Genomic DNA, 16,601 nt, shown 5'->3' on the forward strand with positions numbered 1-16,601 from the left:
CTATTTTCCACTCCCCATTTCTATGGCAGCTTGCATCAGGGGATCTTGACTGCCCTATGGTCTCTTTGTCCTTGTTGTGGAGGGGAGAAAGGGAAAGACAGGAACTGCCTCTTTATTGAGAACCAGAAAGGGAAACTGGGAGGGCAGATATGAGCCTGACACCAATTCTACTGACACCAGTAAGAGTCATTTGAGAGACCTGAAACATATGCCTAGAAAATAGACTGATGGTGATCACCTTACAAATACAGAGACACCACAAATCATGTGCCTGAGCTTGTAGCTCTGGAGAATCCAGAACATGAACTCCAGGACACAGATACTCCACTTCTTGTTGCTGACCAGGAGGGTTTGGTGCCCACTGAAAGGTTAGACAGCCTACAAACTAATCACAGGTTGTCTACAGGGCAGCCATGTGCAGAAAAGATAGAGCTCACTGGCTATCATATAAAGAGCTTTGGGTGGAGCCCCATGTATTCAATTTCAGACAGGAAACTCTCAGCTGGTATAAATGATATTTCCTTTGCACTAGCTGCCACAAATCAGTCACCCTCTAGGACTTCACCTGATACAACCTAGACCCTGCCTTTTTTTTCTCAAATCCTGGCATTATGTGTGTCCCCCCCCCCTCCAGATATGCTGTGTTCAGTTACACACCTGTCTATCTCCATCATTCCCCCCTGCTCTGCACTCTCTGAGAAGGGGAAAAAAAAAAAAAAAGCCACCCTCAAAAAAATTTTTTATTGCTTTTCTGGGGATGGTTTGAAATCTTGCTCTTAAAAGGCTGATGGTAGAAATTCAAATTTTCAACACAGTCCTCTAGAGAAAATGGGCCGTGGCTGTCAGTACCTCAGGCATGACAGACTTCAGAAACCTTCCATGGCAAAAGTAGAGGTAGTGTATATGTTAGCATAGCAATCTCTTCAAAATTAACATAAGCAGTATTCCATTAATGCTGTATATCCACCATGCTGGCTTGGAACAAGGTCTGGTGCTGGAAGGACTAAAAATCTCTGCTTTGGACAAATACTGATTGGAAAAGGATTTTATTTTTTGTGAAAATACACTTCTGGTAGCAACAGTAACCTGCAATTTCTGACAGGATCTGTGGCACTGCAAATCCCTTTTCCATCCCAGACTGGCCTAGAGGCAGAGCAAACAGAGGTTCTCAACCCACATATTTCTAATCTGTAGATATATCTGTACCCTCAAACACAAAATGCCAGGAGGTTGTGCATCACTATTGTGATGCATGCAGTGAATAAAAGCACTGACACAGTCCTCTCTCATCAGAGACTGTTGTTTCCCAGCTACCATGAAGATGGTTTGCATCACTTTGCAGAAGGCGGGGCACTGACAGCAGTGAGTGGCACAGGCAGGCACATTTCCAGTGTTATCTGTATCTCTGCCACATGGGGATTTATCATGCTAGCTGGCATGCCACATAGAAGGCTATGTGAAGACTCTTCCCTTCTCCTCCTCTTTGGCACAGATGATAGGTCTAACTAGACAGAATCTCAAATCTCCCTTCTCCCTCCTCCCTTAATTATCTCACTGAGGCACATGAATCCAAATGAGAGTATGGAAAGGGAAAAGTTACAAAACTTTAATTTGTTAATTTAAATTTGCTACACATTGCCAATCAGCTCAAAGTTAAATGGGATCAAGCTGTGAGGACAGGATGCCTGCAAAACCAGGGGATTAACATCAGTGTCTTCCAAGATATTTTCAGCCTTGTATAGTCCTTAAAACTAGAGGAAAACCAATTTAAATCTGGAGATTTACATCCACTTTGTGCTGGAAAGTACTCTAAAATACGTGAGGAAAATTTGGAATAAGTATGCTGAAGTGTAAAGAGCAAATTACTCCAACGCTGGTGAGATACAGATGATGGAGAATGTATTACACAACTCGTTTTTTAATTTCTGCTGTTGCAAAGCCCAATGGGGAGTGCAGAGGGACAGAGATCCAGTGTAACACCATGAGCTGAGAAGGGAGGCAGTTCATCTTGCATTCAAATGCCTTCTTGCTTGTATTTTATTATGAGGTTTTTCTTTGTATTGTTTTTCATTATCAAACAGGATTTCTTTCCCAGATCTTACATACAAAACCACTCTTAGGTGATAGTTGTAGATAGGTATACTCTTCCTTTCCAGAGTAAAGAAAATGATGTCTGGTTTTATTGAAACCAACCCAGAGTAGTGTTTATTATTGAAAATATACAGTATTTTTGAACATCACATAAAAAGCCTAGTAGATACATCTGCTCTAGTTCAAAATGCTCAATATATAATCTTTGTGCAGCATGTAGCACTAACTTCATAATCATCCTGTTCTCATTATTTTTACAGTGCTTCCCTTTTACATTTTTAAACCTAGAAAACATGTTCAGTTGTTTTTCCCCACCCCAATCCTCTTAGCTGAAAAAAAACAAAGACTTTCCAAAAGCTACTTACATTGTGTCGAAAGCATGGGGCTAAGAGGAATGAGGAGATTTTACAGAGCTATCTAGAGATATTGCAGTCCTTTTCAAAATTTTGTGTATGAAGATGGCATGGTTCTTGCAAGGCAAAGTACCCTGTGTTAACCAGTCCAAAGACACCCTGGCCAACTTCCAGTCTATCAAAGAGAGAAGTGGGGAAGGTAGATAACTTCAGATTTTTCACACCATCTTTCAGATGCAATTTTTCTTGCTGCCACAGGTTCCCAAATGACAGTTCTGCACAGAAGTAATTTGTACAAAGAAACAAGAAAGAGATGGGCTACCTATACACCAAACTGTTGAAATAATTGGGAAAAAATGTACAGGGTGAAATGGGCAATATGTTAAAAATAGTCTTTGTTCACCACAATATGGAAGGGAAAAACAAAAAAAAGGAGAAAAAAAATTGATTGTTCCTGCCGGTGTGCTGTATTAGACTTTGTGTTGTGAACTTCCACAAGGTGCAGTCAGTGTTGAATCTCCTCCTTCTTTGAATCTGTTTCACCACAACTTATTCCAAGAGGCTTCTGCCTGGTTGCCTTTAAGCAGCATCACAAATATGGGAGATAAGAGTCCACAAAAATATCATGGGCACCTCATTGCGAAAGAGAGCAGTGCAGAATAAAGGAAGAAAGTTTGAAGAAAGGAGCTTGGGGGGAGTGAAGAAAGAAGAACCCTGAAGGCCACCAAGTGGTGCGTGTATGTGTGGGGCATGTCACACGGCTGCCGTCTGTTTGATGCTATGGAAGCTGATTCGTGTTGGAGAGGTGGGGATAGACATGGCACGTGCCACCCGCACTCGGAGGGAGTGATGGTCTTGCCAGCGGTGCCATCTTTTCCTGGCAGCAGAACGGACCTGGTGAAAAAAAAAGAAGAACATGAACACTTGGAATACTCAGGTGTCCTCTGTAAAGGGACACTAGAGAGCACTGAAACAAATGAAGCCACTGAAACATACAGGGCTTGATTCAGCTGTTGGATGTCATGGGCATCTATTTTGCTTGATATTCTCCTGGGAGATGCTTCTAGCTATTTCTCTCTGGGTAAAGCATGGGTTTCACATATCTCATGTCTTATATCTGTCTTAAATACCTCAGAGCATTTCAAATGGCAATAAATGCCAAATATACTGCAACTGAATCAAGCCTTCAAGATGGATGCACCTGATGGAGGTCTTAGAGAGACCTGTCACAGGGGCTATAGTTGTCCCTGCTTCCCTTTTATATGAAGAAACACAGATCATATAACTAAATATTGGTGTCTACAATCCAGACACACCTGACCTAATCCCTGTGAACAGCTTCTATAGGCAGTGGAGAGCTATGCTACACTCAACAGGTCATCCTCAAACAGATGCTTACAAATAGGCCAGATGAATCTTGAACTTATTTTTTGCATGAACCATAGAGAGAGCCCAGGAACTCTAGCTCAAATATATATGTATACAAGCAAGTGAAAGGCAGGTAATAGGAATCCTAGCCTCAAACATAATGGGAAGGAAGGCTTGAGATACTCCTAACATTCGCTAGTTAGATGGCCAGGTCCATAGAGTTGTGAACAGAGTTAAATCCAGTTGGCGGCCAGTCGTGAGTGGTGTCCTCCAGGGCTCAGTTTTGGGGCCAATCCTGTTTAACATCTTTACTGATGATCTAGATGAGGGGATCGAGTGCACCCTCAGTCAGTTTGCAGGTGACACCAAGTTGGGTGGGAGTGTTTATCTGCTCGAGGGTAGGGAGGCTCTGCAGAGAGACCTGGACAGGCTGGAGCCATGGGCTGAGGCCAACTGGGGGAGTTTCCATAAGGGCAAATGCCGGGGGCTGCCCTTGGGCCACAACAACCCCCAGCAGCGCTACAGGCTTGGGGAGAAGTGGCTGGAGAGCTGCCAGTCAGAGAGGGACCTGGGGGTGCTGATTGACAGCCAGCTGAACAGGAGCCAGCAGTGTGCCCAGGGGGCCAAGAAGGCCAATGGCATCCTGGCTTGTGTCAGCAATAGCGTGGCCAGCAGGGACAGGGAAGGGATCTGACCCCTGTACTCGGCACTGGTGAGGCCGCCCCTCGATTCCTGTGTTCAGTTTTGGGCCCCTCACTACAAAAAGGACATTGAATGACTCGAGTGTGTCCAGAGAAGGGCAACGGAGCTGGTGCAGGGTCTGGAGCACAGGTTGTACGGGGAGCAGCTGAGGGAACTGGGTTTATTCTGGAGGAGAGGAGGCTGAGGGGAGACCTCATCGCCCTCTACAGCTCCCTGAAAGGAGGCTGCAGAGAGCTGGGGATGAGTCTAATGAAGTAATAAGTGATAGGACAAGAGGTAATGGCCTCAAATTGCACCAGGGAAGGTTTAGACTGGATATTAGGAAGCATTTCTTTCCAGAAGGGGTTGTTAGGCATTGGAATGGGCTGCCCAGGGCAGTGGTGGAGTCCCCATCCCTGGAGGTGTTTAAGAGTCGGGTCGACATAGTGCTGAGGGATGTGGTGTAGTTGGGAACTGTCAGTGTTAGGTTAATGGTTGGACTGGATGATCTTCGAGGTCTTTTTCAACCTAGACGATTCTGTGATTCTGTGATAATATTGACTGTAACCAATTCCTGCCAAATCACTGGCACAGAATATTCAAAGTCAGAACTTGGAATGAAACATTTAGACCAATTTCTAGATATTCTTGTTGACCTCTGTTTACTGTAGAGACAAGAGCAATTCACACCGCTAACCTAGGTGGCTAGGTAAGACTATAAAATCAGGTGAGATGAATTTGGGCCCAGCTTCTTGGACAGTCAATGGGTAACTGTACTCATGACACTTGGAAAGGATGTTGACATTCTGCTGCCAACCTGAAATCCAATCAACTTCGAAAAAAGAGTATTTTTATATACAACCTCTGTATCAAGATATGGCCTCCTTTGCCATATTTGTTTAGAAGGCAGGTTTATAAATAATATAATGTCGATGTTACAGTTCAGCTATTGACCTATACCTCTCTTCCTGACCAGGAGAGAACCAGTCAGTATTGTCAAAAGGTATGATTCATCTCCTCCTAAAGCAGATGTCCAAAGTAGGCCAGATACTGTGGTCAGATGAAAAATATATATTATTTCCTTTCATTAGTTATAAAGTCAGTCTAGACAACTAGCTCTGTTTTAGATATCTGGATTATAAATTTAGCTATATTTAGATAATATTGATATCTTACCCTGAAAATTTTTCAGTCTTTAATGCACTTATGTTTACTGCATCCCTCAAAAGTAAAAGAGTGCTCTTATCCCCATTTTACCACCGCAGGCTAAAGCCTGGGCATTAATCACAGTGATGTTGATGTAGAGTAGACCTCAACATGGATCAGTTACCATGGCAACTGTACAAGGCCTGGGATGACTTTGCACAGTCTGTGTGAAACCCATGCTGATACAGCTTCTCAGCTATCAGTACCTGAGTGAGGTAGACCAAAGCCTTCCTGGGTGTATCTATAATCACCACTGGGACTGCAGACAAGATGGTGTTGAAACAAATTATCCAAAGCTGAACAGCCACTGCTTTTCTCCATTTCATTTAAAGCTTGGTGCCTGTCTTTAGGTGCAGTGTAGTCTACTCAAAACACGAGGAACACACACTCCCCAACCCCACTTCATACCAGCTCCAACAAGCTGTCTGATGGGTGCTCAAATGAGTTGATGAGCAGAGGTATTTCCCACCCAAACCACACACTCTGTATTAAGTGTTCTAGGAATGATGGCCTGATGATTAAAACATACAACAGTTCATAAGGAGGACATGGCAAGGAGGGATCTGCACTCCTTCTCTCAGATGGTTTCAATCCTACCATTTCTTGGTGAGACTTCAGGGACTTAAACAGACCCATAGTTTGTAGCACTACTACCTAGAAACTCTGCAATACTGTGGCCTGGCACCTAACAATCATTTCTCATCACCAGCTTTGTCCATCAAATACACCTCATTACAGGTTTGTGAGGATCAACTTGGAAAACAGTTTTGCAATTGCCCTCTTTGGTGCCTTGTTAGGGGAATCTTGAAGCTGGAAATCTTGTTTTTCTATCAGAGCCCTTCTAGAAGGTGCAGACTGGGCAAAACAGACCTGAGGATCTCTTTCTCTGTTTTTTAACTTGACTGTGTGATCTGTGCTGTTTCATCTGGTGCTTAAGACAAGTAGATGCAGACCCTTGAAAAGTAAAGGCTGTAAGGGGCCAGCATTGCTTGCATGGAGGAATGGAAGAGTGAACAACCAAGTGAAAGAAGGATTGAAGTTAGAAGACAACACTGCCAGGAGAAGCATGATCATCATGAATGAATCTGAGATGAGAATGAGAATAATGTGGTTAAACACAGTACAGGTGATTTCTGGAAGAGCCTCTCATTATGAAGTGGTAAATACAACATGCCTCCACTAGTTTCAAGATGAGGTTTGGTCAGTTTACACAATGAGTTAAATGAGATAGTTATATTAGCCAGAGTCAGGATGGGCTGACTCAGCCATACACTACTACAGTAGAAGCCAGCCTGGACTGCTGACTTTCACTGTACCTTCAAATTGACCTCACTGTCTCACTGGATCCTCCTATTAAAACACGAGAAATGGTGGAAGGAAGATGTGTCATAGTGTTGCACCTTCCTGGATGCCCAATGTTTGCAAACCTATCACAGCTCTACGTGGAGTGGCCAAGGGATAATTATTCCTGGTTCTGGATTTGAGGGTGCATATACTACACTATAATACACACCCAAAGGCAAATACATGTGCCAGAATACATGCTAGGGTGGGATGCCTCTCATCTGAAAGCTTGATACCTAGTCTTGGCCAATTATTTCATGTTTCAACATAGAAAATGGAGAAAATTATATGATCCCCCTAAGAAAGTGACTTAGATATGCAGAATGAAAACGTCCTTGCTCCATTTTGCTCCTCTGAGTACAAAACTAGCTCAGCTAAATGTTGGGCACCTAAGGCAAATGATGTAAGTAACATGTAAAGTGTCAGAGGAGTAACCAGAGTCCTGAGTTGTCCTATGAAGAACACAGGACTTGCTCTGCAGAGGGATGTTGCCTCTCGAATGCCCCTTTCTCTCCAGACATCACCAAATGCTGAGATACTGTCAGAAAAGTTTTTCTGCTGGAGTGAAACTCACCCTTGTACAGGGAGCCTGTGATTCACTTAAGTCCTTCAAAGAGGACTCATCTCTGGTGCAAAAGCAGAGAATAAATCTTTGTGTACAGCACAGTCTTGCTAAAGATGTTGATAGCAGACTGGTAGTCCTGTGAGTTCATGTATCCCAGGCACACCTGCAGCAGCATTTCATTGGGTCATGAAAAGGGGGAGACACCTGGTGGGCCTTTTTGTGTTTCTGAGCAACTTGCGTGAACAGATACTTACTCAGCCAGTGAAGAAAAAAAAAGAGTCACGTGGAGATAAAGACGTGAGTCTAAACAAGCAGTTGTCCACATGGCTTTTATGAAATGGTTTCTTTACAAGATTTGAGAAAGCATAAAAAGTAGTAACAAAAATGCTGTCTTCTTGTACAGCTAGAGCCATTCCTAATGGACTGGGCACATGAAAATAGACTGCACTTAAAGGGTTGAGTGCAAAACATTTCTTAATGACAGAATAATTCACTGCAATTAGGATGTGACCAGAGCACAAGGAGAAAAGGTTAAGCTCAAATTCATCTCTTACAATTGAACTCAGAAACAAAATGCTAGTTTAACTTCAGCTCAGAAAAGAAAAAAAAAATGGCTGTGACTGCTATAATAACATGTTAAAAAAGGCACCAAAAAAGCTATTATGCAGCAGAAGAGTAATAGGAAAATATAAAATAAAATAGCAACTTCAAACCTGGTTGTTAATCTCCATAAGAGCAACTACCTCTATCCATTAAGCATCTGTAGAGTCAGTACCATGTCCTAGAATTATCATTAGCACATCTATAACATGAAATTAACAGCACTTGCCTGTAATATCCTGAGGATGCATACAGGCTATCGTCAGCGGTTAAATGTTTATCAGAGAGTCTCAGGAATACAAATTATTAGCTTCAACTTTATGTAACTTTAGTTGCTTGAGATGACAAAGCTATCTGCACTGCTGAGAAAAGAGCTCAGTTCTCTGTGTTGACCTTTGGTCTGTCTTTTTTCTTGCAGTTACTCTCTCAGGATTACCCTTTTCAGCTCTTTGCACTTTGTGTACTGTGAATAATCACAGCTTCTGAACACATGGTCAAATCAGATTTACCAATATATTTCTGCCTACAGAGTGCCTTCAGCAGGGTTGCTTTAGAACAGTCAAGAGACAGAATTCAGATGATGGGATGGAGAGAAGTCAGTAGGTGATGGTTTTTCTTTCCTGACTGGGTCACCTAACCAAACTTTCTGATCACATCTGCAAATCACTAAAAAACACATCTCATCATAAAAAACTGTTAAAAACTTCTCCTCCTCCTCAGAAAAAGAACAACAAAAAGAACAAAGGAGATGGAGCTAAGGATGAAAACATGCACAGAAGGTTTGCTTTTGATAAAATAGAAATCAAATATGTATTGCTACTATGCTAGACACTGGCTGCTGGCTAATTTCTTGCAGCCATCAATTAGAAATGAGCTGAAGAAAGAGCCTTTAGCTACATTAAAAATTGTTTTTTGAAATAAATGTCATATTAGCAGAGAGGGAGAAAGCTTGATCCATTTACACAGTGTTTAAAACAAAGGGACCCATTCACTTGGGGCTTCCTGACGTGACACTAAAATATAATAGTAGTAATGTAGGTAAAAAGGAAGGGTCTGATAAGAGGATTAAATGAGCTGTCATGATACACGGAAGCTGGAAGTAAGACTATTGTGATGCTGCCATACTGTCACCAGAGAACATCTCATACGAAAGTGTTAATGAGAGAGGGGCAGAGGGACAACAGGTACTCTCTGACTATAGAATAACCATGGTGTTCAGTAGTCTGTGACTACATAACCCTAATTAAATTCTTGCTTGCTCATATGCAACTTTTTACTCCCTGAAAAGCTGATCCAAAGGCAAATGAAATAAATGAAAAGGGTTTATATAGCTCTCAATGGCCTTTGAAACAGACTGATTTTTGCTCTATGAAAACAGGTGTCAGTAATGAATTCACCAAGTTCCACCTACACTTAAGCACCCATGTGTCGTGTTTCACATCCTTGTGCTGAAACTGGAGAATAACTTTGGACTTTAAACATCTTTAGCTATGAACAGCAGTGCAAATTGCAGAAATGCTGACAAAGATTTATTCAATCTTATTGTAAGCTACAGATGAGCAATGTCCAGATCAGCAAAAGGGAAGTGGCTATACAGACTTTAATTTTCAAGACACTGGTCTCACTGTGTCTGATTCCACAGTCTAATCCACTTCTGTGAAGTTTCTGAAGCCCTGACATCTCTCTGTATCCAGCAGAGACACAGGAAAGACCATAAAGTATTAGCAACAGTTCATCCAAAAAAGACAACTAAAAAAGGTCAGTTGAAATCTACCCTCATTTGGGTGAATCACGCCTATAAATGAAGTTGAGGGAGATGAGCTCAACTGCATATGTGTAAGCATTAGATGTCTAATGTTAGGGGGATAAATCCCATCTATTACATAATAAAACAAGCTAACATAATGTGATGCCTTATATGATACCTTGAAAGTTTTCCAAAGGATTACGGTGTCTCTCAAGGCAGGAGGGACAGGAAATGTTGGATTTAATAATAAATGCTGTGAAGAAGCCTATGGGTCAAGCCTTTCCAGATCCTTGGAAGGATTAAGTGCAGACCTGAATGGAAGCAAAGAAATAGAATGGCCTGTTCAAGAAGGTAGAACAGTTCTGAGTAGTTATAAAGATTTGCCACACATTTTGGGGCGGAAGCAAATGCTTCTCCTTTCTTCTGAGTCACAAAGAACCAAAACCAATGACTAGAGAGGGAGGCCATGAATGCAATCAGCCCACCTCAAGCCTCAGTGATTTTGTTGTGGAGTGCTCTGGAGTCATTCTCACAACAGCAGTGGTGTAGTGAAAAGGAAGATGGGGTGAGGAAGGACCCACAGACCAGTTGCTACCTTTCACCGTGACTGGACTTCTCATTTTTCTCTCCCTGGCAAGACCCTGTCTTGAGAGACCTACTGGAGTCACAGCAAAGATGACTTTCTACCAGAAACACCTAGGTGTGGGAGATGGGTACTGAGAGGAGACCACAGTCCTGTAATGAACTGCTGCCTGGTGGTCCTAAAGGGAAGGTTTGATCCCTTCAGTTGACTATATATTGACCAGTCATCCTCAGGGGCATTTAGGAATAGTACGCATGCTCTCACTGTTGGGCACCTTTGCTCAGAAAGCAATCACTGTGGGAGATGGAATTAAATTTTAGCCCTCTAGTCAACCCCCATATTCATATTTATTCAGTGATTTGAAGGAACGCTTAATGCATGTCCTTTGGGTTCAGAATGATTAATGTGAAGTCTGCTTAGATTGATGGGCAGGTGGATGACTAACCATTTAGCTGGTGATTCATAGCTAGCAATTATTATGAATAGCCTCCCAAGATGATCAGATCAAAGTAAGCCACTTTGAGCTTAATAGATTTTAAGAGACAGATGGTGCCTGGGTAAAGGGTCACCACACAAAAAAATTAAATGTATTTATCCTTGCCTTGCACCTTGTTGTGAGAATAATTTACATGGCTGTAATGAAGTAACCCGTTTTATTTCTCTCTGGTTATGGTTTCTCTCTAAGTCAGCTAACTGTTTTCCATTTTAAATGTTAATTCATAGCTGATTGTTGCTGTTGACTAGACTCTGAGGTCTGCTAGAGCTAAGAACTCATGCTTTGCAGGATGATTTCAGGCACAGGCCTTGCTACTTAAGTATCCCTCTGGGACATGGTTAGAAGTGAAGGACAGTCACCTTATTATGGACATAGGATTCATGAATTATAGAATAATTATGGTTGGAAGGGACCTCAGAAGGCCTCTGGTCCAATGCCATGATCAAAGCAAGTCCAGAATAGAAATTTTATCCAGTTTTGAAATTATGTCAGGGACTTAGCCAGTCAGTTTGAGTACATTCAAGAACTGAGATCTCAAAACACCTCTGGGCCTCTCTTCTAGTGCTTAAACATCCTCACAATGATTTTTTTTTTTAACCATGTTTAATCACGATTTCCCTTGTTTCCTCCATGCAGTTTGATAGTGGAGATTGCTCTTCTCTGTCTAGCCCTTCATCAAGCACTATGACATTATAACTTTGGGTCATTCTCACACACAATCACCTTCAATCACAAGCACCCTGTTACAGTGCAGCGGTGTTATTATCTCCCATTATGGTTGGTAAGGTTTCCAAGGATCACAGAACTTTCAGAGGGATCAGCACTGGTGGTTATTGGAAATGACATGAAGGCCCTAATAATAAGGATAGGTGTTCTCTGGAGGAAGAGATCCTCCCTCCGTTATCCTCTTGTTTCCCTCATGTCTTTGCTGGGGCAGCAGGAGTGGAGCTAGCCCTAACAGAGAATGTCTCTGAACGTTTACCAGTGACTGGCCAGAAATATTTTATTTCCTTTTCTGGGAGATGCTGCAGCATCTGAGATCTGACCTCCTTCCCTCCAGACTCCAACAAACAGCAGACATAAGACCACAGCTAAAGCAATCATACAGGAAGATATATTTGGAATATGAAACACCATAAACACACTCTTTTCATCTCTTTCTGAAACACTTCATTTTCTCTCAGGAGAAAACCATCACTAGCAAAGTTTGTCTGAGAAGGTAGATACCACACCAGAAAGAGAATTGGAGGGAAGATCTATCTTCATTTAAAGATGTTTTATCTGGAATCAGTCAGAGAGAGCAGAAATGCTGGAAGTGCTGGACCCATCTACCTGTGAGCAGAAGGTGCATACTAAGAACTGAAAGATACCTGGAGACAAAGGTATGAAGAACCCTTAAGTGAACTGTGAGTCTAGAGATCAACAAAGAATTATTATAGTGCTAGTGAGTGTCACTACTGCCTTCTGTTGTCTTTCCAGCAGACAACTGTCTTCATTGGCCTAATAACAGTGAGCCTCTGTTGGTACTGAAACTATAATGAGTATTTTTCCCAGGTTTCATATCATGCAAACAATACTAAGGCTACTCTACATATGCCTAAAGACTCTAACCTTTGCTGAGCCTTTTTTCAGTTTCAGGTCTGGCTGTGACCTGGATAGGATAGTGATGTTTTTATCCAGTATTCAGTGCCCCAGATCATTGTCTGAAAAATCAGAAGTACCATGTGAGACGAATCATACATCAGATACCCTTTTGAAAAACAGGCTTTAATTAAGCACATGCTATAAAGCTCAGTTACTGGCTGAATTAATCAGCTTGTACTACAGAGGCTGAAGAGACAATTTAGTTGTTTCTGTGCATTTATACTGCCATTCAAACTTACATAAGGATGAAATACCATGAGAGCATATCCCTGATTATACCTTATTATCTTGTTATAAGCAAACTGATCTAGGTAGAATAAATTTCATCAACTAAAAAAACCTAAGGATTTTTGAGTGAACTGCGATAGAAATTTTCCACACAGAGTTTTGTGGAAATGCATTCCCTTCAGCATGGTTTCAAGCCATTTTATCTATCATTGTTCAAAAAACCCTCAATCTTAAACTTTTTTTTCAATACAGTGTTATGTGAAATTAAATTCAATCTTGTGATCTGTGAGTTGATAGAAAAAATGTTGAGGTCATTTTACAGTTATTGAAAAAGAATTTCACAACCTAAATTCATTCTTTTTAAGTGGCATTTAACATAAATGCATACATATTTTTCATTATGCCATTTTTCATGACATCTTAAATTCTCAGAAACCTCCAATCCTCAGTTTTCTTGGAAGTCCAGAGATGTTCTTTATCACTCAGATTAAGTGAAATTTGTATAGTTTTGCCCTTTAGTGCTAGTAGATTTTCTCTCTGTCAAAAAAATACAAGTTTCCTTCCACAAAGTCTCTAGACAAATAAATACAGGACAAGTGTCAATGGCCTCTCATGGCCATCCATGGCACACACAGCTTGTTCAAAACAGCTTCAGAACTTCTCAGAAGCGATAAAACATAAATATCAACTTTGTATCGAAACTGCTTCTCCTTAGGTTCACTGGAATAACATGTCTAATGTGTTGGCTTGGAAAGACATTAATATTCAAAATCTGAAGGATCGTATCTTCAGTAGAGGAGCCCGAATGATACACACTCTCTCAAGACCTGGCCCATCGGTTTAATTCTCACTGCAGCCAACAAAGCTAGTCCAAGGTCTGTGTGAAACATTATGTTGTGGAAATGAGGGAAAAGGAAATGTTTGTATTTCCAGGTCAAATGCCTGCTCCAAAGAGTAAGGAAATAAACTTATTCCATTTGAAATTCTTTGCATGGACTGCAATTTAATAGCTTCATTTTTTCCCTTCAGTGATTCCACTGCTGAACTGTCAGATGAAATCACTGCAAAATCAGGATCAAGACTTTTTATGGTGATATCTTGTAATACTAAGGTGCCCTCTTCAGTTAAGAGCACTGGAGGAACTGCCTTCTCCACTCGAACATCAGATCTATTCAAGAAGAACAGCTGTGTAACTCCTGTGATGTGGGGTAAAAGAGCTCACAGGAAGAGAAACACTTTAAGCCGTAAGGACATATTTGTTTAAATCAAGGGAGCCTACAAGATGTTACAGAGAAAAAACTCTTTTCTGTTTCATTTGCCAGACTTCACAGATAGAACACTGACAAAATGGTGGAAACTTTGATAACTTTCATCTGCAATCCATATTGTTTGAGCTGTAACGAAGACATTTACTGGAAGTTTGTAAGTACCTACTGGCATCTGTATCAATTATGAAATGGTAGAGATGCAGCTGAGATCATTATTAAAGCTTTAAATTAATGGATTTTCTAGCCTTTTTACTTGTGTCATCATTCAGAGAAGACCTGGAACTGTGTGGGATGAATAACCTATCAAAGACTATTACATGCATTTAAAGAACCCAACTCTGTCATAACTGGAAAACCTGAAGCATTTAAAACCTTCTGAGATAGCAAGTCATGAACCCATCTATCACAGAGACAGGAATATCAAACTCACTGAAGAATGAATAATTCAGCAAGGCTTCAGTGATATTTATAAAGATTTCAGGCTACTGAAAGGCTACTATTTACTGGCTATTTTCCTCTTTTAGAGCAAAATCTGCTGTGGATCTCACTAAGAGATCCTGCTGGTACCTCATGTGGATTGAGTGGCATTACCTTCTACACCACTTCTAGTAGGATGCCTCTCTGAGAGCAAATGATGTCAGAAGAATGCAAATGATATTTCGGAACTTCTGTACTTCTGATGTGATGTTGTTCACATGCACTAAGAAATACAGGCTTTTTCATAGCAGATAATTGAGGATAACAACGTACTGCAAATCTGACAGAGCAGTAAATCGGCATGTCTTTCACTGCTTAGACATGGAAGTTTACCATAAGAAAAAATACCTTTGCTATGCTAACAGCCAAGGCCTTCACGTATGCCTCAGTCAGCAATGTAGCCCGTGCAGGCCTCTCACTTCACAAGGAGGCAAAACACAGCATTATTGCAAGCTTTTGCAGTGTTCTATGATGTGGCCTTCAGCATGTGATCTAGGAAACATAAGCTCTTTATAGAACACTTTATGAGTATGTGGAGATCTGGGGAGGATAGGCACTATTACAAGGGACAGCTTTTATAATAGCATGCTATAAGATGCAATTTTTTTTTTTTTCTGGACAATATGATTAAAACCCCAGAAACCTCTGAAAATTCACTGAATTTGCTACTTGTTTCTAAGGTGTTCAAAGCTGAAGCTAGAAGAGAGCAGGAAACTTCACCCTTTAAAACCTTCATGATACTTCAGAAACATTCCCATGGTACATTAGGTCAGTCCAAAGTCCTTTCACAGTTTTGAAACAGACAACACTGCAATATTTGTGGGGTTTAGATTTATGTTATACCTCAAAGAAGTAGTTAGGGAGTTGCTATGGTTTAGCTAGTCAAGCGGAAGTTGCACATTAAATGTAAACATACAGCTACAGAGAAGGGTATGCTCACAAACTGAGCTATTTGTAGATATCTACATGTGAGCAGAGTGTCTAGGCATGCATAATAGTCAGTGGAGAGCTAGTCCATACTGTCAGTGAAGACTAGAGTTCAGGTGAGCAAATGAAGGTGTCTGTTGTAGGCTAAGCTGATGAGAAAAAGATTGTATCAATGGGCTTCAGTAAGTGACATAGAGAGCCATCTGAGAAGTCCCATTGTATTCCACTTGGCTTCCCATTTCCCAGTCAAAAGGTGTGAATCTTCTGTAGGTCCTGTACTGTATCTGGTAGACCCATAGGGATGCCTCAGATACTCTATAGCCTCTGAAGTGACACTAGATATCTATGTTTAGGTAAATGAATCAAGATTACCTACATCATCCAAGTCAATTGATGTTACCTTGAACTGATTCCCACAGAAGTGCCCATTTGAATTGTAATAGTAGTGTGATACAGCTGGGAAAATCAGTTACGGCAATCATTCCAGATCTGCTAGTAGATTATTATCAGGGCACAGAAGTACATGAGGTGAAACATCCGGTCTTTCAACAAGCTTGATAATGACTGAAATAATTTGAGTTACAGGAGACGGGAAATTGACTCATGGCCTTGGACGGAGAACTTCAGACTGCTGTAGTGAAGAGGCTACTTCCCCCACTACAAGACAGTTGTAAGAATCCCAGAACAGCCAGAGGAGTGAAAGCCTGATATGAATGGCCAACTGGTCCTAGCCCAAGTGCACGAAGTGAAAGTGCACTAGGGTGATAAAAAGTCCTGACTGACTATGAAATCATGTGCCCTGGTTTCCAGTCCCTGATGTTCACTGATACTCCCACAAATAAGGTGTCTGTACTTTTGGGGGAAGATTTCACCTCCGTATTTATTAAGAGACAAATAGAATGGTCAGAATTTATTGAAAGGAAGTTGGAAAGAGAACTGAGAACACTCTGCTGCCAGTATATAAAAGTGGCATGTACTTCACCTGAGAAAGCAGTGGTGCTTCTTGTTAACATCACCTTGGAA

At 41.3% G+C, this 16,601-nt stretch overlaps 1 protein-coding gene across 2 annotated transcripts in view; it reads right to left on the reverse strand.

Moving 5' to 3' along the window:
- Nucleotides 1-1,940: 1,940 nt before the first annotated feature.
- Nucleotides 1,941-16,601, reverse strand: part of CRHR2 (corticotropin releasing hormone receptor 2) — a 109,028-nt gene continuing 94,367 nt past the window's right edge. For both annotated transcript variants that reach the window (XM_026841612.1, XM_026841613.1), the window contains one exon: nucleotides 1,941-3,338. In XM_026841612.1, the coding sequence (XP_026697413.1) occupies nucleotides 3,198-3,338 (141 nt within the window). In that variant the 3' untranslated portion in view covers nucleotides 1,941-3,197. The remainder of the gene's footprint in view (nucleotides 3,339-16,601) is intronic.

Source organism: Athene cunicularia (genome assembly GCF_003259725.1).
Source record: "Athene cunicularia isolate RWA chromosome 2 unlocalized genomic scaffold, athCun1 chr2_part1, whole genome shotgun sequence".
In the NCBI taxonomy this organism is placed as follows: domain Eukaryota; kingdom Metazoa; phylum Chordata; class Aves; order Strigiformes; family Strigidae; genus Athene; species Athene cunicularia.